Source organism: Lissotriton vulgaris, chromosome 5 (genome assembly GCF_964263255.1).
Source record: "Lissotriton vulgaris chromosome 5, aLisVul1.2, whole genome shotgun sequence".
Classification (NCBI taxonomy): Eukaryota; Metazoa; Chordata; class Amphibia; order Caudata; family Salamandridae; genus Lissotriton; species Lissotriton vulgaris.
This window is the reverse complement of record NC_141693.1, coordinates 1,032,034,405-1,032,059,063: the sequence shown is the minus strand read 5'-3', so window position 1 is coordinate 1,032,059,063 and position 24,659 is coordinate 1,032,034,405. Positions and strand designations below refer to the sequence as shown.

The following is a 24,659-nucleotide window of genomic DNA, read 5'->3' as shown; positions in this document are numbered from 1 at the left end:
GGTACCAGAAGGAGGATTAGATAACTAGAAAATACAATTTGTCCCCTTGGTACAAACCGAGCTCACTGTGTGCAGTGAGTGCAGGTCCTTCAGTACTATAGAATGGATTCAGACCTATAAAGGTCTTTTCCACGACTGGCAGGTATGTATACCCCTTTTTGGTAAACTCTCCCAAAAAGTATGAAAGAGTTATCCCAAGACAGCACCACACAAACAGACCACCAGAGTGGAACCCGATGGAGCACCCTCTGAGCCTCTGGGTTCTGAAGGTGCACCGGGTGGGTCAGGGCAACCAAACATGAGGCACATGGTGTCATAGAATTCTTTAAGCTAGGCAGGTGTCGCTCTGGCTCCTGGAAAGGCAGTAAAGCACAGAGTTAACACAAGTGCCGGTTCTACAGAACGAGGCCTAGATCATCAAGACTCCTTCATCACATCGGCTGACTGACAGGGAGAAGTTGTAGCACACTCCGACTTCTTGAGTCTTATCCCTCTTATCTGACCGACTCAATGACTTTGTGCACAAGGATGAGGACTTAGGACTCCCGGAACAGTGCCCGGACCTTCCTCTCGACTGGGAACAAGACCTCAGGGCAAAGCAAGCAGTTTGAGGGACCGCCCCCTCAAAGCCTTCAGAGCGACGGCCCAGCAGTCGGAGCATGACTTTGAGTTGTGGTTGCACTCCAGGGACATATTAAGTGTGGATCCGTCACAGACATGACATGATGGCACACACCGCACAGTTTGAATCCAGAAGTCTTCTTTGGCATTGAGGAAAAACCTACACACCAAAAATAGTCGAAAAGAGATCAAAAAAGCCTGTCAAAAAGGGATAGAGGGTAGCTCTCTTCACGGATCTGCACTAGCTAGCATGAAAGAAAAGAACTGACATCAGCGCGTTGAGGTGATACCTATGTAGGTGAAGTGGATGTCAATTCTGGTGTGGACACGCCACTTGGAGCCGCCCGACACCACCTAACGGAGCATCGGGGTATTGCTTGAGCAAAAGTCTTCCGGATCCAGCCTAATACCTGGGAAATTGTGATGTAAGGAATCTGCAGCTAGATGTCTCTATCAGATCAAAACTCGGAGTGGGACTCCTGAGAATTGGACTACTAGTTGGGCTGAATCTGAATGCTGGCTATAGTGAATGGAGAATAACCACTACCGCTAGAGATGCGGGTTGGGGCTATCTGTGAAACACTAAAGCCCTGACATTAGGGAACTGTGTGTTTGGTTTGTGAAGGGCATATTTTACTTTTCGTTCGTATATAAAATACTCCTTTTTACATAACAGAAGTATTTGACTGGACAATCATTTTGAGTACAGAGCCTGTGTTTACCCCCCCTGCGTCTACCTCCCCCCTGAGAAACGTTAGACTGCTCGACCTGTCAAATGCTGAAGGGGTACTATGCCCAGTTGTCAGGATCCTAAGTAGGTCGGCCCCAGGACTTTGGAAGTACAATGCCTCAACTCCCATGGTTGGGCCTAGTGCTACTGCTTGTCCAGTTGCCCTCTGAATAGGGTTCTGGAAAGGCGTATAAAACTACTGTCCCATCCAGAGAACTCAAGACCTTTTTGCGTTTGATGAAGGAACAAGGATAACTATTAGAAAACCTAAGGGACCCAAAAAGCCAGTAACATGTACGAAACCCATTGTGCCAGGACTTGATTCAGAAAACAGAATAAAAGAACGGGTCTTCTCACAACATGCCACCAACTAACAGAGAAGGGTCTTATTTTTAATGTTAGTCACCCAGTAACACTAAATGTGTTAACTGGTAGAAATTAAAGCAATCTAGCAATCTGAAGACCGACTACAGTGCAGGATCAGTCCACTAACTAATTATGACAAATCAGTTCTGGTCTAGTGGGATTTTCATTATTTTAAATATGGTCAGAAAAAAACTCAAGAGTAGCTGACTGTAAAAACACTTTTGAAGCTGTGCCCCACTTGTAGTACTACGAAAGACTGGAGGTGCACACTTGAAAGAGTTAAGTCCAAGGATTTTGTTTGTGTTAAGTTTTTTTTATACGTTTTTTGTGGAAGGGCTGTAAGGAGTTTTTAGATTTCAGAGATGGGTAGTGTGCAAGGGTAATACGGGGTATGAGGGTTCGTGGATGGTACTGTACAGGAATAGCAAGGAATTTTTACAACTCAGTGAGGGATACTGTATGGGGCAGCAATGCGTTTTTAGGGTTCATTGAGGAGTAGTGTACAGAAATATTAATTCGTTTTTAGGGTTCAGGGATGGGTTGTGTTTAGGGTAGGAAAGTTTGAGAGTTCAAGGATGGGTAGTGCTTGGGGGTAAGGGGTTGTAAGAATTTAGGAATGGGTAGCACTTAGCGGTAGTATGGATTTTTTAGAGGAAAGGCATGGGTAGTATTTAGGGGTAGGATGGAAGTTTGGAGTTCTGAGATGGGTGGTGCACAGGAGTGCCAACATGTTTAAGGGTAAGGGATGAATATTTTAAAATTACATTAAGTAAAATAGAATGAAGTATAATTAAATAAGCAATAAAAAGAGTGTTGCAACGGTACTCCCAAAGATCTGATCAAGATACAATGACTCAATGTAATAGTACATTACATTTTGTTTCTCTTTCTCCCAAATGATCACAGGATAGCCAACGTATTAACAGAGAAGAAAAGGAAAATAAGCCAAAGGAGAGAAGGAGTACTGAGGGTTCAAATACATGTACGGGAGCAACAAAGAAATCTAAAAGAAAATATTCCAGGAAATGGGAATAAAGAAAGAAAACCCAGATAAGAAGGGAAACACTGCATGGAAGCCTCATGAAAGTATTAGATACCAACTGTCATAAACCTAAATACAAACAACAAATTACCAAATTAAATTAAGAATATTTTAAAGAGTGTTTGCAAGACCCTCATTTAAGCCCACCATTGCAGAAAGGCCAAACTTCTATGACATATTGTGGCTGCCCTACAACTGTCCAGGCACGACTCGCAGACTACAGAGCACAGCATGGGTCCATTTTCAATACAGTTTCTACTCCCAATGCCTACTGAATATCAGCTGGCCTCCACCCAGTTGGAAGCAGCTGGTTCATCTAAATCCACTCTCGATGGGTTTAGTTAATAGTCCGCCTGTACTACCTATATTGCCCGAGGTAGGTCCCAATGTACATTACCCATCAGCACATAAGAAATACAATGGTGATCCTCAAGCATTTAAAGGATTTAACTTTCATTGCTTATAGCACTTCAGCATCTGACCTAAAAATATGGTACAAAAAAATCAAACATAACCTTAATACTGATACATTTACTGATACAAGCTAAGGCTTTAAACTGGACAGCCCTCATCATAAACCGCAATGATCTCATGCTCCATGATTATGATGCCTTTCTTACTGCCCGAGCAGCACTTCTATATCTTTTGTGTTCGACATAACTTACTAGATATAAAAAAAGGTTCTCAGGACCTGGTGGCCTGCAACGTCAAATTTAATCCTCTTGTATGCAAGATTGAATAGGAAGAGAACACCCAAGTAACTATCTTTATAGGAGAATAACGAAGACCTCAAATATACTTTATGTCAGATTTATCAACATCCTAAAACTATATCAGGTTTAAGGTTCTTATTCCTATGAACAGAAAAGACAGAAAGATGAAAGACTGGAGAGGATTATCCTAAGAGAACTGGAACCAGTGGCCCCTCTTTGCCGCCACCAATGAAAATCTGGATGTGATGCGAGAGCATGCTAGCTACTCAGCCAAACAAGAAATGGATACGCACAGAAGAAACAATCTGGGTTTTTAGTGTAGGGTGGGGCCACTATATCCAAAATTGCCCAAAGTAATTCCTAACTTAGGGATCGGGATAGGTGTCTGCCCACGCATAAGGCTAAGTACATTGACAAGTGAACATCTGCTTGAACCTGGAGGTCACCTTTCAGTGATGTGCTCATTCAACAATCCTGGTACCAGCATTTTTAAACTGTTCAGAAACAAGGAATTCTGTAGACAGTAACAACATTATACAAATAGGATATGTCCGGCTACAAAACGAAACCATAAAACTAGCTCATACCACCAAACTAGTCTCAGGAGGAGAATGTGCAACCAGATCCACAATGAAGAGAGTGGTCAATAAAACAGATGTACTAATTTTCTGAATGCTCTGGGATGCATTGGCATTATATAATGGATAATAACCATGTCTGCTCTCTAGACGTGTCAGGTTCTTTTACCATGAGAGTTGTAGTACCTATTTAAATGAAATAAATGAAGGGAAATGCTATGGATGTATTTCTCCTATATCCATAGTGTCCTAATAATCTATGTATAGTGAGTACGTGCTTCTAATGGCATGGTCAGCACAAAATAAAGGCACCAAATAAAAAATATGCCCAGGTTGAGGTCCTTCTCATGGCCAGTCAATAAGAAGATTGTATGGTGTACTTCCTGATCCATACATTTCTCTTTATAACATGCATTTCTAAACTTAGTCAGAAGAAGCTGAATCTCATCTTTAAGGCCATCACAAAAAATGTACACTAACCCTAGAAACCAAAAACAAAACTGACGTAAACAACGTTTTAACAGCAACTGTTCCATTATCCTCCAAGAAGATGTATATCCTATCACGTATTTCCTATTTGGTGCACCAAATTTCACATCCTCTTTAGTATCAAAATTCAAAAGATCAGATGAGGTATTAAAACCCAGATTAATAAGACAAGTTTCACACATTACAAAAATGTACCTGCTGGAAACTTAACGTTGGCTAAAACAACAAGCATTGGCATAGCAAATAGGTCTCGCCTTTGGGACCATCAAGTGTTGCATGGCTAAACACTTATAGGGTCCCAAAGGCGAGACCTATTGGCAATGTCAATGCTTGTTTAACCATATTGTACAGCAGCAGGCTGATGATGTGCAGCATGGCTGAAAGTGAAGGAAAAGAAAAAATCACTAAAAACACAGTCAACGCTGGCAGAATGCATAACATGGCAAAACAAGATGGACAAAGCCGTATAGCTCTACTCTTTGGCTTTGTTAATGTTTTTAATGCCAAAAACCTAAACAAACAAAGTAAAAAAAAACACCATGAAAGTGCCAGCGCCAACTGTATTAAAGCAATTTTCTTGTGTTTTTTACTATTCGCCATGGGTTGTAAGACTATGGTCTTTACCAAGGCATGTATGGTAAAGGCATGTGTGTGATAAAGGCACATGCATGGTAAAGACTTGTGATAAAGGCACTGCGTGTTAATGCCTGGCTTGTAAAGGCAGTTTCCCTCATTCATGCTGCACAGCAGCCTCCCTGTTGTAAAACAAGTAAAAAACAACATTGAAAAAGCCAATTCTGCATAGGCGAGTCCTATTGGCTTTGCAAATGCTTGTTACATAAAATACAACTGTCTGGGCAAAGATTCCACAGCGTTTGTGCCAATTTTACACCCTATTATAACAATAAAGGAACTGAAAGGAGGTCAGCCAATCTCTGCAGAGGGCCTTCCACTTTGTGCAACACTTGTTGCTGCGGTTTTACTAACTTTGGTCAAATTGAGCCGGAAACCTTTCCTTTTTTGTTAAAATCTGCAAATTATGCATTAGATGATGGATTATGTGGCAAATGCAGCGAATCCTTAATTATGTAGAAAATGCTGCAACTGCAAAATCGCATAGTCCAGTGGCTCTGCTCTGAGCCAACTGTCTAAAGATGGTAAGTACAAACAAGCGGACTATTTCGCTTACATTTCTCTGCTTTACTCCATGCTTAAGCGGAACCACACATTTGCCATGTTATTTGCGCATCCTTTGAACTTATCACGCATCTCACCAACGTTTTCCACATAGACCTTCCTATAAACCCACACTCTACCTACCTGGCACAACAACCAAAGCAGTCTCATGCCTGACCATGTCAAGGATATGCAGGGATATAGACATTTTATAACAAAACTGTTGCCCGCTGTTGTATGGTATATGATGGATTGGTTATTTATGTAGCGCTTCCTAACTCTAACAAGGTGCTGAAGCAGTTGTAGATGGGTAGCACACATCTCCGCTACTACCAAGTGTTACTGATCAGATCCTTCATAATTGTCACAAATTTTCATGCCTCGTACCAGATTCAACATGTGAAGTTACTTGCGGTGCCACAGAAAACTGCACGACTTGTGCAGCTGGATAGTCAAATGTTTGGTCACTAGCAAGCAAACAACCCCTGCCCTGGCATTCCTGGGTCAGTCAGGACCCAGTGCCTGGTCTATTTACTACCAGGACGCATCGCTGGGCAACGGCAGCACGTCTCAGCCATACCCACACTAGGGGGCATTAATACACTGTGAATAGGTCTAAGGCTGTGGGAAGCCAAAACAGTGGTGTTTGCGTTGTTGTAAATAAATGACAATAATGAATTTTATGCCTTTACACATCTTAATACAGGACAGTTTAGAGAAATGACCTGTTTGTGCTCTCGTATAGTATATTAAATCACAGTGTATCCTTTGTGTAACAACTTCTCAACCATGTGAAATGTCCCCCATAACCTTGTCCCTCCACCGCCCTCCATGACCCATTCGCCATGGGACGAGTCTGTGCTTTTCATGATTCTGTTCCTCGTCTTGGTTTATAAAAAAACAAATTACATTGAGCTTTAAAGCACTGTCTTTCGCATGGTCTAACAATAGAACAATCCGAATTATGAAGCTTTGGGGCTCAAAGCAGTTTGTTCTGTTAATTGTTCCTGTTAAGCCACGAGTAGGGTGGAGCTGGAGTGGGGCGAATGGAAAATCTCCCTTTAAGAGCAAATTTTTCCATCCTGGGAGCAATCTCGGTTGCATTAGATATGGCAAAGGGTGCATGTGTGTGGTAGAGACGGAGCTTGCATACGGACAGAGCACACCAGGATGGACAAGCTAGAGCCTGGGAGCCTGCTGAAGTCGTCGTACCAGAGACGGGGTGGGCTGCCTCGATGGATTTGATGAGGGTAGATTAGTGTCTGGGATGAATGGATAGATAGAGTCAAAGAGGGGTGGGTGGGTGCCTGAGGCGGAATGGACAGGGTGGGGAATAGATGAGTTTACTTGGTAGGGTTTGGCTAGATGGATATATAAATGGGTTAGTTGGGTTAAGCTGGGATGGAGGAATAGATCTAGGCAGGGAGTGCATAGCAATACATGGATCGCTGATGGTTAGTGGATGGATTTTGGGTGGTTTGCAAGTGGGTGGGTGAAGGAATGAAGGAATCTATGGGTGAATGGATGGATCGATGGATGATTAATGTGAGGTGAACTGATGAGTTGGTTGTTTGAATTTGGTTGGAAAATAGATGAATGTGGAGAGTGGTTGGGTGATGAATAGATGGGTAGTGGATGGATTTGAGTGGGTTGGCATGATGGGTCAGTGGATTGGTTGGATGGACGTATGGGTGAACTGATAGAATACTGGGTGGACTGTTCAGACAAGCACGTTCTCCACCCTTTGATGCATGGCTATTTCTGTACGTTCCAAGTTTCCTGGTACTTTTAATGAAATACTGCTGTCATGGAGTTTATCGTAAAGCGTCTATTTCAATGTTTGCTTGTATAAACGCATAGGTACATGGAGGGAAGAGGAGATGTGTGTACAACTCCATCTAGCTTCCTCATACTAAAAATGTTGAACCATATTTAAAAGGCAATGTAGGCATATTAGACCAATCCTCCCATTATAACAAATATAAAATGCATAAGAACCCCTCATGCATACAGTACATGTTCCTTCCTTTGCACACAACAGGCTTCATCGGTGTGAGGCACCAGTTGCTTTTGTTATGAAGTGGATGTCGCCTTGTTACTTCGAGAGCCCTGCAGTTTTAAGTACTTGGTTGTAAAAGCGAATGGGGTGCCGCTCGTAGCCGCTTTTGCCGGGAGTTTCTGCTTTGGCGTGTGCAGAACAGCTTGCCCTTGTGCGGAGTCCCTGTTGCTTTGGACCTGGAGGACTGGGCTGCATATTGACTGTTCCGTGAGGGAGCGGGACTGTGAGTTCCAGGCGGCAGTGCGCAGAGGTGATCATTGCACCTGGGACTCTTCCCGCCCCCCTGCCTGTTTGTTTTTAGATACGCCCTATAGCACGCATCGCGGTACGCGCGCGGGAGAAGCCCGGGCCAAGGGCGGGCCCGTTTAAGCCCGTTCAAGACCGGACCGGGCCCCCTCTCTTTTGCCTACAACAGGAGAACAACATTTAGAACACTCTATATGTTTGACTGCGTTGTAATACATTAATTATACTTGAATTGCGGTCCCATATAGATTTTGCTTGCAAGTATGTCTACCCGTGGTAGTAGGAGCAAAACAGCAGAGGGGGGGGGGCAAAATTAACAGGTACCTTGGATGATTTCATAACTAGGACAAATTCAGTAATTGACCAAGGTATACGCCTAATGGAACGTAGGGTGTCACAAAATCTCGCGTTTGCGAAAAAATCATCCATGGGACACCTAGCGACAGCTTGAACTCCAGAACCTGCTAAGGAAAAGGACCCTATAGAGGTCCATGCGGATGTGCATTGCCTCCCGTTAGGGCGTAATCGCTCAATTTCTCTTTCCTTATCAGATTCATCGATCAGTCTAGACTTGGAAAAAACACCTCTGCTCACACTAGACTCCCCACAACTTGAAAGTAATATAAGCCTATCTAGGGAGAGGAGGGAGGGTGCAAAACCTAAAAAGAAAACCACCAAAATGATTATGCCAGGGGCAAAAAATCCAAAGATAGTTAAATCTAATGGTGCTTGTAACTTATGTAAAAACCAAGCGTTGGGACAAGAACGGACTAGTAAGAAAGGGAACGAACCTCTGCCAACAGAAGCTGTAAATGTGGCATTAGATCTATCCGATGTAGAGATCCTAGCTAGCAACGATGCAACACATCAAGAGGATATTGACGGCCAACTCTTAACCAAAATAGGGAATCTGTTTAAAGGCCTCCTTGCACCTCTGGAAACTAGATTAGAGCGCATCGAAAAACAGCTCAATGAACTGCATAATCTCACTAAGAACCCACCAATTCCAGAGGCTAAAAAGATAGCAAATGGTAAATCTACTAAACCTGGCCAACCAAGTTTAATAACTAAACAACCCCAAATACCTGTGTGAAAGACACTCATTAACCCTGCAATTCCAACAGTGAAGACGCCAGCAGTTAAACCACCTGACCAGAACCAGCAAACGGGGAGGGAGGTGATTTCATCTAACGCCCCTACTGTTCTCTCTAATAAATATGGGGAAAACGGGGTTCCAACAAGCAGACTTGCTGTGCATTTACCACCAGAGGCGAGCCCTTATGTAGTCGTCTTGACAGGGGTACCTGAACTCGAAGAGTATGTAGAAGAATCAACGTGGTCCCTAAAGAACAAAGTTTCTTATTGGCTTAACGTTAATCGTCCCCTTCTACCATATATGTCCAGTAAGATCTTAATGGTACGGAGGGTGCCATGGGTAGGACATGATAGAAAGACACTAAAAGGGGACTGTGTCCTGGTCAACTTTGAAGACCAGTGCACTGTTGATTACATCTGCAAATGAAGGACACATACAAGTGGTGTAGCCATAGAAACCAGACGGCTATCATATTTTTACCAACCCAGGAGTTATCTAGGCTTTGAGAAAGGGGGGAATTGGGGCAATGGAGGTTACCATGAGTGGGAAGGACACCCAAATAGGAACCAACTGCACCCGGGAAACTGGGGTGGATCCCTGCTGCTAACAGGTACAGCTGCCTTGAGATGGTGGATTGACTTGAAGCATCATATATGACACTAGATGAGTCGAGAATGGGGAAAATTAAGCCCAATATGAAAAAGAATGGGAGAGGTCATCATACATCTAAGTTACCATCCAAGCAAGGGATAGATGAGTGTGCACATAATTCATCTATTGGAAACTCATTTATAAAGGACAAGTCGGACAATGACAGTGCAGAACCCAATTATGCCCATGATCACGTGGGAAGTAAACCCCCATGTACATGGGCCACAAGCGATCCACGGGGGGATTATAGAAGGGTTTTGGAACCCATACTGCAAGATAATGAGAGGCCCTTACCGGATAAAACTGTGGGCAAATTAACCCTCCTGTCTTGGTACATAGCGGGTTTATCAAGTAAAGTTAAGGACCCCACCTTCCTGACATGTGTCGATAAATTTAGCATTATATGCTTACAGGAATGTTGGGAACAGCGGGAGATACATATCAGTGGATATCGTACATTTTTCTTAGCGGCTAAACAGAATAATAGGGGCAGGAGTTCAGGTGGCCTGACTGTTTATATTTCAAATATGTTAAACATAATGGTAAAGACACTGAGCGCAGGAGGAGACTATTATCAACTACTGCGCTTAAAGATGGGTCAAAACAAACAGGTTATCCCGATTCATTTTTATAATAACATTCCAAAGGATGACGTAGATAAGGTCATGGGGGATCTAACCAATACCCTACACACAAAACAGGACTGTGGGCAAACAGAGACACGTGTCATACTGACAGGCGACTTCAACTGTCATCTATGCCCCTATAGCGAGTCTGGCACTTGTGGGTTGGTTAACGAGGGGAGACCCATAAACACATTTTGAGCACTCTAAGCTAGGCACTCTATTCAATGTTTTGATGTGTGAATGGGATTTAGGTTTTACTAATGAGCTTTGTAGTCCCCAGGTCGCCTTCCAACCTACCTTCAATGGATGAGGCCTTAGGTCAGTGATCGATTTTACACTATTTACAGCTAGCTATCATCATTGTGTCCTGAGTTTTAGAACTGAGGACAACTCGATGAGCGATCACTTCCCGATACATACATCCTTTAGATTTGGGGTGGGAAACCAGCAGAAGTTTGATGTGGCTGAAAATATCTATCATCATGGGATCACACTCTCTAGAGTTAATGGATATTCCATTTAATGGAACAAGATAAATCCAAACACCTTTCTGCATACCTTAATATCAGGACATCCAGATGATTTTATAACCTGTCTAGAGGAAAACACCAGTCCAGCTAAGGCTATACTGGCTTTTGAAAAGATAACAGATCAAATTGGTAATCAATTGACACGCAGGGCAAGGGTGGGTGAAGGAACTAGGACAGAGGGTTGGTTTGATCCTGAATGCACCAAAGCTCACTCTCGGTTAAAGTCAGCTTTTAAAAAGGTACCAAGAAATAAAATAGAAATAAGGTCAGCTAGACTACTTTACAAAGCTGCGGTTAAAAGGAGGAAGCTGGATATAAAGGAGGACGCCTGGTTAGCCCTCCACAAGACATGCGCACTGTAAGGTAATACGGCATTCTGGAGGGCCGTAAATGCCCCCTTCTTCATAGAAAGGAAGACGGACATAATTGAGATTGCTATAGAGGAGGCGGTATGGGTAAACCACTTCTCTGAGCTATATAAGAAGGATGAATTAGTCAGCTCGAACTGTCTTGGTTATCAGACAACTGATGAGTCTGATACTCAGGGTTTATTCCCCTTGGAAATAGTCTTCTCCCTAGCGGAAGTAGAATTAGCTATCGTAGAGAGTGCCCTGAATAAAGCCCGTGGACCGGATGAAGTCCCGATAGACACCTACAAGGCCAATATCTCCCTTTGGGCACCGCTCCTAACTAATGTGTTAAATAGCTATACTAAAAAGGGATTTCCATCGACCTGGCAGGAGGCGATTGTAGTGCCAATCTTTAAAAAGGGAGATCGTAATGATCCTAAGTGCTATAGGCCAATTTCACATTTAGATTCTTTGATGAAAGTGGCTGGCAGAGTCCTATTGAATAGACTACACATATGGCCCAAGGAGGTTAATGCCTTCTCTAAATTTCAGTATTGCTTTACCTCAGGCATAGGCACAGTTGAACAAGGACTTAATCTGACCATAATTAGGGACAAGTATGTAGTGGCCGAAATCTATTCATGACCTTCGTTGATCTCAGCTCAGCGTTCGACTGTCTGAGTCATGAAGTGCTGTGGGACACCTTAAAAGATATAGGTATCGATTATAACATCATTAATTTTTATAAAAGAACTGTATAGAGGGGCAGGGGCAAAAGTCCGCTTTGGAAAAAACAGAGAATGTACAAAGAAATTTCCAATAATGAAAGGTGTGCGGCAGGGCTGCATTTTGGCACCCTTTTTATTTAATTTGTATGTAAATAGCGTGGCAACTTTTTTAATTGATAAAAAAATTGGACTATTCCAAAATTGAAGGTGTTGCGGTACTGATATTATTGTATGCAGATGATGCAGTTATAATGGCGAGGACCCAAGTAAGCCTCCAAAAGGCGTTGAATAGCTTTGCGGGATACATGGATGAAAGAGGCTTAAAAATTAATGTTGGGAAAACGTTCACCATGTGCTGCTCATCTGAAATTAATGTACCTTGTAACACCTTCTTAAACCAGTCAAAGATAGAACTCACTAACACCTTTTGGTATTTAGGGATTGTTTTTAATAAAAAAGGTACATGGTCCACTGCTGTAGCTACAAGGAAGTTAGCTTTCCTCCGTGCCATCGGAGCAGTGAATCAGTTTGCAAATAAACTGGGGGGCAGACCGGTACGCGTCTTGCTGGAGATTTACAAGGCAAAGTGCGTTTCGACTGCCATTTATGGGGCAGGCATCTAGGGGGTCTCAGATTGCTTAGAAATTCAAACATGTGAAAACGCCTTTCTGAGATTCCTGCTGGCTGTCCCTAATTCCACCTCTAGTTATATTTGTCATAAGGAGCTTGCCTTGGTCTACATAACAGATCTAATCAAGGTCTCACCAGTCTTGCTATGGCACAAAGTGTGGTCATCTACTGAAACGGAGTTTAACCGGGCCTTTATTCAGGACTGTGTCCAACACCAAGGAGCTAAACACATCCAGTGGCTCGGCTACGTAAAGGACTTTTTAACAGATATAGGCCACCCTGAGCTCTACAATGCTCCATCTACTTTATCCTCTTTCTCCAGAAAGGCATTGAAGGAGCCCTGTCTTGAACATTTGGAGGAGCAACGTTGGCAGGTGGAGAGGTTGAAGGTGTCTGTTATTCAATATCAACACCTATTGCAGGGTCCAGGTATACAGCCATATCTGTTATCAAATCAGTCCAGTTATAGTAGAATGTTATTAGCACGTTTGAGAACTGGAACTTTATTTAGGATGGCCACTTTTCCAGTTATTAATGACTGGGCAAAAAATGTAACACCATGCCCATGCGATGATATCTCCCCGCAATCATCTATACACTGCATCTTATTTTGCAAATTCTACTTGCATAGTAGGAGGAGATTTTTACTACCATTGCTAAAACTGTGGGCCCTGAGACAATGTAGACCTACTTTTATTAAGATACAAATGTTGCAAGACGAAATGACTAAATGCGGTCTCGATCTTTTTAAAAAGCATTTTTAGATGTCGATCCTCATTGTTATAATATTATAAATGTACGGCGGCTTGCTTGACTAGTTTTTTAATTATGAATGATTTTTATTGTACATATATGTATTTCTATGTGCTTTTATGATTGTTTAACAAAATCGAAAAAAGCTATCTTTGATTGATTGACTGATTGAATGGGGAAAGGATGTGGCGTTATGGCCAGAGCTGCAGGCTTGGGAAGTGGAGAAGTATGTTCGAGTCTCGGCATTGGCTCAATCTTCTGCAATTCTGGGCAAACCCCCTCCTCTACCCTTGCCTAAATGTGAATGTCTCCTGGTGCAACGTATCTGGTGCTCATGGAAAGTGCTCAATTTCACACTATGTATAACAGCAAAAAAATGCTACAGCTAATTTTTGCTACTTTGACAATGGCAAGTCCCAAAAAAAGTACTTCAATCCAAGCGCACAATGTGAACATGTGTAGTGTGACTGGTGCTGATGTAAAGCACCCTCCTACATTCCAGTCATGTTCACACTCTTTAAAAAGAAGAAATAGTACTTCAAAGCGGATAGACACTAATCAACGTAAATCAATCTATACTTCGGTCATGCGCCACACACAAACAAGGTAGTGATTCTGGAAGTGACGGCACTGCACGCGCTGTCTAATTATAAGTCAGCGAAGAGTGATAAAGTTGCCAGCGAATAGTAAATAATGGCTGCCTGCAAGCTCAACCTAAACAAGCGTTGGCTGCATGCGTGCGTATGTGGGCGTTTAGTCTGCTCTTTTTCAAAGCACACACTTGTGCTTGTGGCACGCCGCTGTGCACTCCCGCAAGCTGTATGCCACCACGAGCATGTGCTTGGAAAAAGAGCTGTATGACGGCTAAAGGTCTCCTATGCAGCGCATGTGCACTACGTAGACAAGACCTAAAAATCCTACTAGGACTTTACCCTCCATTTCAACATTCACATTATTAGCGCCACAGTTCACTCAAGATACACCCTTAATTAACCTCCCAACCAAAGCTAAAAAAAAATACATGTGTCTCACTGGACTCCAAGGGGATACAAATACAGCAGGTCACTGAAAGTTGCCTTTACTGCATAACGATCCTCAAGAAAAGACCAGGCATCCTTGAGGATAGAGGCTTCCTCGATGATTACCCACAGTCTTGTGCACCAAATAAGCTATTTCTAAACAACTTACCCATATGAGCTATGCAATTTTTTACACAGAAAAAAATGGCCATCGCATATGTCGGATTTCGGAAATAACAGAAATCAACCACAGCTTAGCTACTGTAAGTACTTTGTTAAATATAAATAACGCATACTTATAGCTTTAACTTAAAATTGAGCTAAAATAATTCATGGTTAAATGCCTAAAGGTGGTCCAGAGACTAGTGAAAATAAAAACACATTCAAGCAAATGATTTTGTTTTTCACAAAAGATACTTACTTGCGTCTCCATTTGAGTGGTGTTTCCTTCAGACAACGCCCTCTCTTCCAGTTCTGAGACACTTTTAACCTTTCCTTCACTGGTATTCCAGGAGCCCTACCAACAGAACATAAAATGTATATATGGTGAAAAATCTATTTATCTAAAAAGTAAATAACTTGTGAGGTTTTGTAGAACAGCGTCATACAACCAGTTATACAACAAAGAAAACCACAACTCTGGTTAGTTTTTCAATTTTTTGAGACATATGACTTCCTGATGATCTTTAAAGAACACATATTCTGATTAAATAGAAAAGATGGAGGTATTCACAGAATGCTTAACTAAAGTGAACACTAAATTAAAGCTGTGATTAAGCAATCCGGTCAGCAGGAGACCGAATTGAGTGAAAGGGTAGAACTTCAGGCCAAAAACGAATAAAGCAGATAGGCTTGTCAGTGCTATTTTGTGCTTTGAGAATACAGTACTTAAAAGAAGAGAAAGACTGATGTTCTACCTTGCTTAATTAATAGCCACCAAGAAGAAAGTATTTCAAGTCAATCTGATTCATGTCCCATGTGTCGTTGCAGGATTTGCGAACAACCACAGATAAAATGATGTATAGGCTTCAATGAGGTGGAGTTTTAATGGCAATAAAACACAGTTACCAGTCAAAATGGTGCTGGAATCGCCATTCTGTCAGGTGACCAGTACTACAGAGTGGTCTTCGGTGCAATGGAAGTTATATTAAAGAAACCAAAGTTAATTTCTAAATCTGAGAAATAGAACAATGTTACGTGACCACCCAACAGGGAAAGATGATTACGTTTATTCTCTACCAGCAATAATGGAACTGGAGTCAACTGTAAGCCTATGAAGCTCTGGTAAACTTCTCTGTGACCTGGGACACACTCAATGGGAGCACAATGTAAACTGTGTGCCTAAAAAACTATCTTTTCCAGTTTCATGTTACAGTCATGACCAGTGAGTGGACATACTTGGCTGAAGTCAGAATAAGTTGAGGAAAAGAAAAAGACAACCACAGGTTTAATTGGACTCTTGGAATTACACTCGATTTACCATAAAAGTGCAAAAGTAACACAATAAGTGCTTTCTCTGAGCCATCCGGAAGGGAACTTAGTGGAGAAACAAGAGAACATGTCAAGGATACCCGGTCCGAAAAGGAACAGTAGAATGCAAGTCAACTCAAACCTTCAAGAGAAACAGCTAGTCATAAAATAATCTAGTCACTCATATGCCTAAAACACAGCTTCTTCAAATGAGTTGAGCTCCTATTATAAGGGGCAAGAAATGAACAGATTCGTAAGTATCCAAACACAGAAGAGCCATTGGACATCATATAACATAAAAAGACTCCAACATTCGGAGTATTAGAAAATAACTTTCGATGTTTAAAACACACACACACACATTACACATATCAGATGCCTAGCATATTTGGTCAATTAAAACAGTTAGTCACAACCACAGCATAGAGTCTTTCGATAGCTGATAAGCATTTTGCTACATTGTCTATTCACCTTATGTAGCACACAGGCTATAGAACTCCAGGGAGACATGATGGTGAGCTGTTGGCTTATGTTCTCTGAGCAGTCGCAACCTTGACACTTGGAAGAAGAGGCACAGTGTGTTGTATTTAAAGTTCTTCAAAGGCACAAAGCAAATATACTACTTTCTATTCTTAAACCGTATTCAGAATAATCCAGACAATCGCGATTATTGCTAGCAAGCACCATTTATCTACCCACGATATTCTGATATGTACCACGGAGAATTTCACCTAACATGGCATTCAGCCAATTGACAGATCCTGCGGTATTAGAAGTGCAGGAATGGCACAGGAGCTCTCCTTTCATTACAATTACTCACTATTGCCTAAAGGAGGTCTAACGAATCGATGATGTGAAAACACAAACACGCGAAGATACTTGTTACAAGATTAATTTGGGTAAGAAATAGGAAGCCGACAGTCGATCTATGTCCACATTCATAACTCCTATCAGATGCACAGTCACAAGGCATAGATTGTGATCAGAGCCATTATCAGTGTTCACAGACCAACCAGCAAAATAAATAGAAACACATGTTATTAATACATATTTTTGGGATAAAATACGTAAGTTGTACTGTATGTGTAAGGCCGAGCCGCTGTTCGTTGGAAGTCGGGGAACGGATATTAATTTTTAAAAGGCGTGTCACACAGACTTTTACTTACAGCTTATAGACAAACAAATTATTCAACAAAGATGGGCTTTTGATTTCAGAATTCTGATGGTGGAGTGGTAGGAATATATCATCAAAGACAAGTCTGTGAACCAACTTAAGAAGATGCTTGGAATTTAAAAAAACTCCAAGGAGTTAGAAAAAAGAGGAAGCCAAAAACATCCAATGCCAGATGTACTTGTTTCAAAAGACTGGCTGGGATGGGATCACTGGCAAATTGAGTCTGTTTAATGGACTGCATTATACACACAAAGATATCTAGTTTTATTCCAAGTTCACACCATCATATTGGAACGAAATTTTACTTCAATGGACTGCACTGTTGCTGCTTGCTTACCTCAACTCTTGGCCCTCCATCCCCACCTATTGCCACAGCAAGTACGGCTATCATTACAGGAAGAAACAAGCATTGGCAAAGCCAATAGATCTGACCTATGTGAGAGCTAATGGCTTTGTCAACTTCTTTTAGCCATATTGTGTAGGAGCTCAGCTGTTATGCAGCATGGCTGAAAGGTAAAAAAAAAAAAGAACAAAAAAGTGTGAAGATGCTGCCGGCTGAATTTTGCCGTTTTGGGCACCGCATGTCACGATCGCTGATGGCCGCGAACTACAATTCCTGGCATGCTCCGGGAAAGAACTACCGCTCCCGGCATCCTCCGCGACGCACCGCACTCCCGCGAGACATCTCATAAGGAGAATGGCGGCCGGGGAGCGGTGTCGGGTATTCCAAACCTGATGCGGTCCTTGACCTCGGAGTTCTTGGTTCGGGTGCGGTAAGGGTGCTTGCACCGCGTCGCTGAGCGGAATAACTCAGTGGCAGTCTTGTTGATACCTGCTTTTTGATGTGTATATATTCGTAATCCTCACTGTTGGTTCGGATTCTTGCTGTGGGTTTTTTCCTTGGATATTGTCCTGGTTGGCATTGTCGGCCAACGGTGGTGTGGCATAAGTTGCTATCAAACTTTGGATAGCCTCTTTTGGTACTGATTTTCTTGCTGTAAATACGACTATTCCTGGAACCAAGCTAAGACTAATTAGTTGGTGGTTTCACCTATGGATCTTCCAGAGGAGCATTGTGTGGAATGATAACACTGTGTGTGGAAAGGGCATTTAGTTATCCTTTGCGTGTAACATTATATGTGACTTTTCTATTAACAGGGGATTTGGAGGTGTGAGATACACTCTACCCCTGTGATGTTTAGTGGAGTCATATCTAGGTAGGTTCATATATCAGGGATAGTTGGTTTGTACAAGAGCACTGATTTTCATGTCCATATTGATTACTTATGTTCCTGTATTTTCTGTATCTTTATAGTTACATCATATCCAACCCTACGTTGCCTCTACACATCCACAAGGCTTTTGCTTTTTCTTTTACAGGTATAAACCCGCATAGCAACATTTATAGTATTGAGATATTTACGGTTTAGGAATCCAGTCTTATGTGTTTTGTTCTGTTTATGTCTTTCAGATCTCCCTCCCTGCTGTCCCCTTCCTTTCCTTCCCTGATCTTTCTTATTATCCCCTCACTTAATCCTGTCAACGCTCTGTGCCATTACGGCTATCCAGGCATTGGCTCGATTTAGAGGTGGGCTTACCATTCAACAAAACGATCCTGAGGACTAACTCGTAACAGAATACCCGACCCACAAATTATTGTCCTCCCGGTCGGGTTGTGTTGGTATGGCCACTCTAGAGGATGTGATAGAGGCTCTGGGTGCATTACAGTTAGAGGTAGCTGCATCTCGGTTAGAAGCGGCGGACTTAAGGGCACGTGTGGATGTGGTCCAACGCAATCCCTTTGATGCATGGGGTACGCCTCCGCCTCAACCGGTTGTGGTAGAGATGCCAGTGTCCGTACCATTGGCTTCACCTGAACGGTTTAGTGGGGATTCAGATAAAGTGCAGGTGTTCCTCACCCAGATAGCGTTGCATTATTCCTGTAAACCCAGATCTTTTCCCACTAATCAGGCGAAGGTGGCCTTTCTGATTTCTTATCTGGCGGGCAATGCTGCACAGTGGGCGGTCCCATTAGTAAACCGCAACGATCTGTTGTTGCATGATTGGGAAGCCTTTAAAACGGAATTCCTGAGGGTATTTGACAGAAGGGCCGATTCCTATACAGCGGATAGAGAATTGTTCGAATTAAGGCAAGGAAAAAAGGATCTGGTTACATACTTGAATGCTTTCAGACGTTTGGTAACAGAAACCACATGGCCCGAAAATAAACAGGCATCTTTGTTTCAGCAGGGTCTGAATGATGAACTCAAAGATGTAATAGCGCAAATCGACCCCCAGCCTACCACATGTGAAGGTTTGATTAATTTAGCCCTACGTTTGGACCATCGGCTGGGTGAGAGGAAAGGGGATAATCGGAGGAAACCAGTAGTTGAGACACATGTCACCAAGGAAGGGAATTCCGGTCCTTCGTCTGAGCCTATGGAAATAGGGGCAGTGAGAACGGCTTTGACCCCAGCCGAAAGGGAATCAAGGCGTACACAGGGCCTTTGCTTATATTGTGGTAAAAAGGGCCACTACGTGAGGGAATGCCCTGTGAAGCCTAAAACCAACAGATTCCGGGGTAACCGAGTGGCCGCTGCTGATGCAGGAAAGGCATCGGAAAACTAGTAGACTCTAGGAAACAGGAAGGGGTTTCTTGGAGTCCTCAATATGTCCCTTCTTTGAGTAACAGGGAACAGTATGTGACGAATCATCTATACGTGTCCATTGTATTATTGTTGGCTGGGAAAGCGATAGAAACCTCAGCTATGGTGGATTCTAGGGCAACGGGCATGTTCATAGATTATCAAGAGGCTAAACGCCTAGGAATAGATCTGGTGCAAAGAGAGAGGCCAGAAGAGGTGTACGCGGTGGATGGGAGGAAGCTGAGCATGGGTCCCGTTAGTTATGAAACAGAAGCAATCGAGGTTATGTTGGAGGACACGCACTCAGAGATGCTTACTTTTGGTGTGATCAGGGCTCCTCAATATGGCATCATTTTTGGATTGCCCTGGTTAGAGAAACATAACCCCAGGATAGACTGGGACACAAGAACTGTGCATATGAGTTCCGAGTATTGTCTGCATCATTGTTTTCAGGGAGCTATGAAACCTGCTCAGGGATTGTTAGGAGGGTCCTGTATCGCCACCGCAGCTGAAAAATGTGTGCAACTTCCTGCTGCGTACCAGTCATTTGGTCAGGTGTTTAATGAAGAACAAGCTGAGGGGTTACCTCCGCATAGGCAGTATGACTGTCAAATTGATCTGGTCCGGGGTGCGTCTATTCCGTGCGGGCGGATCTATGCCCTAACGGAACCTGAAAACCTGCATCTACGGGAAAATCTGGACAAATTGTTAGCGTTGGGCTTTATACGCCCATCCAAATCACCAGCCGCATCGCCTCTCTTTTTCATCCCAAAAGCTAATGGAGAGCTGCGCGCGTGTGTTGACTTTCGCGCATTGAACGCCATTACCATCAAGAACAGGTACCCTTTGCCCTTGATCAGTGTGTTACTAGAACAAGTGAAAAAGGCCACTATCTTCACGAAACTTGATCTGAAGAGGGCGTATCATCTGGTCTGCATGCGGAGCGGGGATGAATGGAAGACGGCATTCAAAACCAGATACGGACTTTTTGAATACAGAGTAATGCCCTTCGGTCTCTGTAATGCCCCTGCGGCCTTCCAGTACTTTTTAAACAACGTGTTCCGTGACATCTTGGACCGCTATGTGATTGTCTATATAGATGACATACTGGTGTATTCAGAATCGGAGGAATTGCACTGCCAACATGTAGCCAGCGTGCTTACTATTTTACAGGCTAATCATCTATACTGTAAAATCAGTAAGTGCGATTTTCATGTTCATGTTGTGGAATTTTTGGGAGTAATGCTGAGTCCTGAGGGTCAAGAAATGGAGGAACGGAAGGTGGCAGCGGTACGTAACTGGCCTGTTCCAACTAATGTACGTGAAGTACAGTGTTTCATAGGCTTCGCCAATTTCTATAGGCGTTTCATCAATCAGTTCTCCCGGTTGGTGGCGCCTATCACTCACCTGCTGAAGAAAGGGAAAGGGTTTGTGTGGACGGAAGAGGCGCAATCCGCTTTTACGGCCCTCAAGGAAGCATTTGTAACAGCTCCTGTGTTGTCACATCCAGACCCGGACAAGCCTTATATCGTGGAGGCGGACGCCTCGGAGGTGGCGATTGGGGCGGTCTTATCCCAACGCCAATCGGATATGGGTCAGTTACACCCGGTGGGGTATATGTCACGTAAGCTGAATCCAGCAGAACAGAACTATCACATAGCTGAAAAGGAGTTACTGGCCATACTTGACTTTTTTCAGGAATGGCGTCACTTTCTGATGGGTGCTCGTCATGTGGTCACTGTTTATCCCGACCACAGGAATCTACAGTTCATGTCTGCTGCACGACATCTGTCTCCTAGACAGCTCAGGTGGATGATGTTTTTCTCCGGATTCAATTTCATCATTACATTCCGCCCTGGAGCGGACAATAGGAAGGCAGACGCTCTCACCCGCCAGTCGACATGTACCCCTAGTGAGGAAAAGGCTGAGGCTAGCATTGTAGCTCCAGATAAAGTGGTGTGTGTGTTGCAACCTGATACTTTCTCGAGGGATTTTCGGAAAGGGGTGGACTCCTTCGTCTGGAAGACTTGGTTGGGTTGTCATCAAGAATGGAAACTGCATGGGGGCCTGCCAATGTTTCGTAACAGGTTACTGGTGCCTACACGGGCTTTGAGAAAGCAGGTATACGTCTGGTGTCATGAATCGCCTAGTGCAGGACATCTTGGTGTGGCCAAGACTCTGGAGCGTGTATTGAGACAGTTCTGGTGGCCCTCTGTGAGACCTGATGTTGGGCGATGGGTGTCCGCCTGTGCTCAATGTGCTAGAAAGAAATCGGACCACGGCCGTCCGCAGGGGTTGTTGCAGCCTCTCCCTACTACGGCGATCCCCTGGGATTGGATATCGGTGGACTTCATCGTCGGTCTTCCAGCTGACAGAGGTTGTACGGCCATTATGGTGGTGGCCGATTATCTGTCCAAGATGGGGCATTTTGTGGCCTGTAAACAAGTACCTTCGGCGGGTCAGCTGGCGGTACTACTTATGGTCAACGTAGTGAGGTTGCATGGTTTGCCAAGTGTCATTGTATCCGACAGAGGCTCACAGTTCACTGCTCAGTTTTGGAAGACATGGTGTTCCTCGTTGCATATAGATTCCGCCCTTTCCACCAGTTTCCACCCGCAAACTGATGGCCAGACCGAGCGGTTAAACCAGACCCTTAAGCAGTATCTGAGATGCTATGTGAACAATGACAAGGAGAATTGGGTGGACTACTTGTGGCTGGCGGAGGTGGCTTACAATAATGCCACACACGGTTCCACCAAAAACACTCCGTTCTACTGTTTGTATGGCAGACACCCTCGATTCCTTCCCTTTGTGCAACCAAAAACTGACTCCGTGCTTCCTGGGGTGGCTCATAGGGTGGCACATATTAAAGAGACGATGGCCAAGGTACAGGAACATCTGCGAGCTGTGAAACACAAGTATAAGGCTGCTGCTGATAAAAACCGGAGGCAAGGACCTCTGTACTGTGCAGGGGATGAGGTGTGGTTGTCTACAAGGAATCTGTGTTTCAGAAAACACAGTGTGTTCAACCCTAGATACATTGGACCATATAGGGTGCTGAAACGGGTGAATCCGGTGGAAGTGAAACTAAAGCTCCCTTCCCATCTCCGCATACATCCGGTGTTTCATGTTTCTCTGCTGAAACCTTCATTGTCGAAGGGCCATCATCGTCCTCCACCTGTGCTGGTGCAGGGCAAGGAGGAGTATGTGGTTCATCGGATTTTGGACTCCAGATTCCGGAGGCGTAAGTTGTGGTATCTGGTGTCCTGGAAGGGGTATGAGCCGGAGGAGAACTCGTGGGAGCCTGCTCTTGGTGTACATGCCCCGCGGTTGGTGTCCGCTTTTCATCGGAGATGCCCCTCAAAGCCGGGCCCCTGTCCCCGCGGTTGAGAGAGAGATGTACTGTCACGATCGCGGATGGCCGCGAACTACAATTCCCGGCATGCTCCGGGAAAGAACTACCGCTCCCGGCATCCTCCGCGACGCACCGCACTCCAGCGAGACATCTCATAAGGAGAATGGCGGCCGGGGAGCGGTGTCGGGTATTCCAAACCTGATGCGGTCCTTGACCTCGGAGTTCTTGGTTCGGGTGCGGTAAGGGTGCTTGCACCGCGCCGCTGAGCGGAATAACTAAGTGGCAGTCTTGTTGATACCTGCTTTTTGATGTATAAATATTCGTAATCCTCACTGTTGGTTCGGATTCTTGCTGTGGGTTTTTTTCTTGGATATTGTCCCGGTTGGCATTGTCGGCCAACGGTGGTGTGGCATAAGTTGCTATCAAACTTTGGATAGCCTCTCTTTTGGTACTGATTTTCTTGCTGTAAATACGACTACTCCTGGAACCAAGCTAAGACTAATTAGTTGGTGGTTTCACCTATGGATCTTCCAGAGGAGCTTTGTGTGGAATGATAACACTGTGTGTGGAAAGGGCATTTAGTTATCCTTTGCTTTATGTGTAACATTATATGTGACTTTTCTATTAACAGGGGATTTGGAGGTGTGAGATACACTCTACCCCTGTGATGTTTAGTGGAGTCATATCTAGGTAAGTTCATATATCAGGGATAGTTGGTTTGTACAAGAGCACTGATTTTCATGTCCATATTGATTACTTATGTTCCTGTATTTTCTGTATCTTTATAGTTACATCATATCCAACCCTACGTTGCCTCTACACATCCAGAAGGCTTTTGCTTTTTCTTTTACAGGTATAAACCTGCATAGCAACATTTATAGTATTGAGATATTTACGGTTTAGGAATCCAGTCTTATGTGTTTTGTTCTGTTTATGTCTTTCAGATCTCCCTCCCTGCTGTCCCCTTCCTTTCCTTCCCTGATCTTTCTTATTATCCCCTCACTTAATACTGTCAACGCTCTGTGCCATTACGGCTATCCAGGCATTGGCTCGATTTAGAGGTGGGCTTACCATTCAACAAAACGATCCTGAGGACTAACTCGTAACACCGCATGAAGACACCGCCAAAAAGACTTGAGGGTCCAACGGTGGGAAAAGGTAAAGGGAGGTGAGGTGACAGTCACTTGAGGGTTCTGGGGATGGTAGAGGTAAAAGGAGGTGAGGGTGACTTGAGGGTTCTGGGGATGGTGGAGATAAAAGGTGGTGAGGGCAACTTGAAGGTTCTGGGTTGGTAGAGATAAAAGGTGGTGAGGGCAACTTGAAGGTTCTGGGTTGGTAGATGTAAAGGGAGTGAGGAAGGCTTGAGGGTTCAGGGTGGGTAGAGGTAAAGGGAGACGAGAGTGACTTGAGGGTTCGGGTTAGGTAAAAGTAAAGGGAGAGGAGATTGACTTGCGAGCTCAGGGTGGATAAAGGGAAAGGGAGGGAAGGGAATGGTGACATGAGGGAACAGGACTGAATCTAAAAGAACATTGCATATACAAATGGTAATGCAGAAGTGTATAAGGAATTACAATTGAAGTGGACATATATTGGTAATTGTAAGGGAATCACA

At 43.7% G+C, this 24,659-nt stretch overlaps 1 protein-coding gene across 1 annotated transcript in view; it reads right to left on the bottom strand.

Moving 5' to 3' along the window:
* FBXW4 (F-box and WD repeat domain containing 4) overlaps window positions 1-24,659 on the bottom strand; it is an 880,740-nt gene that overhangs the window by 705,408 nt on the left and 150,673 nt on the right. The window contains exon 2 of the mRNA XM_086922659.1: window positions 14,825-14,920. Coding sequence (XP_086778785.1) covers window positions 14,825-14,920 — 96 coding nt within the window. The remainder of the gene's footprint in view (window positions 1-14,824; window positions 14,921-24,659) is intronic.